Source organism: Colletotrichum chrysophilum (assembly GCF_026319265.1).
Source record: "Colletotrichum chrysophilum strain AFK26 chromosome Unknown scaffold_9, whole genome shotgun sequence".
NCBI lineage: Eukaryota > Fungi > Ascomycota > Sordariomycetes > Glomerellales > Glomerellaceae > Colletotrichum > Colletotrichum chrysophilum.
This window is the reverse complement of record NW_026517296.1, coordinates 298275-301787: the sequence shown is the minus strand read 5'-3', so window position 1 is coordinate 301787 and position 3513 is coordinate 298275. Positions and strand designations below refer to the sequence as shown.

The window sequence follows — 3513 nt, the reverse complement described above, 5'->3', positions numbered from 1 at the left end:
CCTAACATGTGCGTGAACGACCCACCCCTCATTGTTGTTGATCAGTGTGTGCAAACTCATTGGAGCAATGCCGGATATGCACAGTTGACGTCCATTATGATCTTAGTGTCATCTTGGACGTCGCCGACTTGCGATTTTCCTTCACTGCATTTTTGACCCGCAACGTGTGCGTGAACGACCCACCTACCCACCCCTCATTGTTGTTGATCAGTGTGTGCAAACTCATTGGAGCAATGCCGTATGTGCTAAGTTGACGTCCATTATGATACCTCTTCAAAAATCTACAAGGTACTATCTAACACAATGCAGATTGAAAACAACAAGTAAAAAAGCAAATGATGGGGTTGTGTTTCTTTTGGTTTCTTTTCGGTGGTTCCCAACGCCTCGCTGTCTTTTTTGGTGTAAAAACATACAAGTATCCTCTCCCATATACCCAGAGAGACGGATAGATTGCCACTTTTTCTTTTCCTTCTCCCGTACTTTTGTTTACGTCCAGAGGATACAGGTACCGTCGGCGCCGGCGCTGACACACCACGGCTCCGAGGGGTGCCAGTCGACGTCGAGGACGCCGAGCTTGTTGACGACCTTGTGGCCCTTGAGCATCTTGACGGGCACGATGGTGGGGTTCTCCATGAGGTCGCTGACGACCTTGCCGTGGAAGATCTGCAGGGTTCCGTCGTCGGAGGCGTCGGCGAAGAGGGGCAGGCCGCGGTGGAACTTGACGGCGCGGATGGCCTCGGCGTGGAAGCGCATCGTCTTGAAGGGGCGGGTGGAGAGATCGAGGTCGTGCCAGAGGAGGCGGCGGTCGTAGGAGCCGACGACGATGTTGTCGCCGCCCGAGTGGACATCGAAGGAGGAGATCCAGCGGGCGCCGGGCTGGATGACCTTGATGAGCTCCTGGCGCTGCAGGTCGTAGCAGCGGATCATGCGCTGGGTCGCGACGAAGAAGAGGGGGCGCGAGGGGTGGAACTGGGCCGTCTGGGCCAGTCCGGGGAGCTTCCTGAAGGGGATCTGAGTCAGATGCTTGGAGAGGGTGTGGATGGCGACGGCGCTGCGCTGTCCTGTGGGGGAGACGGTGCAGAGGAAGTCGCCACGTCGGTGCCAGTTGATGACCTTGACGGTTGATCTGACGGTGGCCTTGAGCAGGACGCCGAGGGCCTCGAGTTTGGAACCAGGACGGGCCCACTTGCCGGGCTGCTCCTTGGTGACGGTGGCCGTAGGTTGGGGGTTTTGCGTCGCGTAACCGAAGCCGGCATCGAGGATGTCGCGGCTGGCCTTGTCGACGCCGTCGGCTCCGCGAGGGGGCACGGCGAAGAAGATCTCCTCCCCGGCGGCCGCCGCCAGGATGAAGGTGTCCTTGGTCGGGCGCCAGCGGACGACGTTGACGGCTTCGTCCAGGCTGATCTTGGCGGACCACTCCTGACGACCAGTGCGAAGGTGCCACAGACGGATGGTACCGTCATCACCACCACTGGCAAGCCATTCTCCGTCAGGGCTGATGGCGGCCGACCGTACACGGCCCTCGTGACCGCGGAAGACGGTCTGACTGGACGTGGGGAAGGGTCTGAGTTCCTCGGGGCGGGGAAGCTTGGGAAGGAGCGACGCAGGATCGATGTTGAGCCTGTTCTTGCGCACGCGGGGCGCCAGGTAGAGATCGAGACAGCGCTCGAAGCGCTCCTTGACAAACTCGCCGTAGGCGGGGACCTTGCGCAGCGAATCGAACTTGGCGGGGAGGTATTCCTTTTCCCTGTCTTCGGCGTCCGCCTTCTCCCACTCCTCCTTCTCGGCCTCGGTCGGGAGGTACTCAGGGGGCGGGTTGTAGCTGAGGTCGTAGCCGGGCGGCGGGAGCTTGGGTGCGGGGATGTTCATAATGTGCGGCGGGCGCTCCTCCTCGTTCGCCCAGATGTCGTAGTAGGTCTCTTCCTTCTCGGCCTCCTCCTTCTCCCTCTCTTCAGGCGGCTTGTACGGCAGGATGCGGCCCTCCTTGATGGCCCTGACGAGCTTGGCGATCCTCTTGGCCTCGTGCTTGGAGGGGACGAAGCGGCGTTTCGGTTCGGGGGCGGCGCTCAGGGGCATCTTCTCCTCGTGGGCAGTAAACCAGTGAACCATTTCCTACGTCCTGTTAGTCTGCGCATCGGTAGCGTGAGGCGCCATTGGAACTTACGGGGTACGGGTCGTAGCCCTCCTCCGGAACCTCGTTCATCTGGACGCGGCGCAAAAGCTCAAGCTCGTCCTGGCTCAGGTTGAGAGGCTTGCCGGTCGCGGGGTCCGTCAAGCCGGTCCATCCCTTGGGGATCTCGATGGTCTCCAGAAGAGCGTCCAATGCCTCGCCGGTGGCCGGGCGCATAATCTTCTTGCCATTGATGTCGTAACCGATGTGAGGGTAAGAGTCGTAGAAGGACAGAGGAATGTTGCCAATGGTGTTGGCAGCCTCCTGGGCGTCGGAGTCATCGGAGTCGTAGACGGGATCGATCTCGTCGTACTCGTAGCGCTCGTTGCCATTGGCGTCGGTAACGACCCTGTAGTTGGGCTCGTCGTCGTCGTCGCCATTGGCAGCGGACAGCTTTGTTGCTTTGAGTTTCGCAGAGACGTCTTGGTCCTCGCCATCGGATGGAATGTCGTCGCTCAGGATGTCCTCCTCGTCCTCGTCCTCATCCTCAGACAAGTCGCCGTTCAGCTCTGCCTCGTCGCCAGAAGACTCGGCGTAGTCGGAATCATCCTCGCTCTGAGACAGGATGCCCTCCAACGTTGCATTGCCGAATTCCTCCTCGACAGGAGCAGCAGCCGCCTGCGGTTCCTTCCGCTTGCCTAACGCTTGTCGTGGAGCCATTGTGGTGGTTTCAAAGCCAAAAAGTTGCCTTGGTGAAGGGCTATTTTTGGAGCTTCGCGATGCAGGTGCAGCCAGCGCCCATTCCCAAATTTTTTTTCTGCGATCACTTTTCTGCCGTCGTTAGTGCTAGCGCATTCCACACCGCCCAGCGGGGTTGACCGAAATCGAAAAGTGGGTCACTCGAAGCGTGCCGGGGGGCTGGTTCGTGTTCTGTCAAACACTGTCAATCGCTATGAAATCTGCCCTACGAAGAGACACCGCAGGGAGCCACGGGCGATTCTCAGTGGTTGGCAAACGCTCAAACTTGAGACCGTCGCATATATCACCAGCTGCACCGTCGCAGATGATGGTTTCTCGAAGAAGTGGAGCGACTGGACGATGTGAGGATGTCATATTCTAAGCCAGCTTGACCGCTGCTGGTCAAGTCACGTTACGAAATGCAAAGCCAACCGGCATCACGAAGCCTTCCATTTCTCTCCCGTCCGGCGAATTCCCATCATCAACGCAACTCAGAGCGCTGTAGGCTTGGGCCGGGTAGCCCGTGCAGGGCCTTACAAGGCGTCCTTCAGCTGTAGCTCAGCTAACCCCAAAGCAACCGTCCAGTGCTCAAAGTGCTACAACGTAGCATGAGACTAACCGGCGTCAGGTCCCATATGATTATTCTTGGCACAAATGGCAGGACG

At 58.8% G+C, this 3513-nt stretch overlaps 1 protein-coding gene across 1 annotated transcript; it reads right to left on the bottom strand.

The window, feature by feature from the left end:
• Positions 1-486: 486 nt before the first annotated feature.
• Positions 487-2830, bottom strand: ERB1 (Ribosome biogenesis protein erb1; the record flags this gene model as incomplete). Its single annotated transcript, XM_053174877.1, has 2 exons — positions 487-2112; positions 2165-2830. 2 exons carry the CDS (start codon positions 2828-2830, stop codon positions 487-489), a joined length of 2292 nt encoding a protein of 763 aa, XP_053041172.1.
• Between the last annotated feature and the right edge of the window lie 683 nt (positions 2831-3513).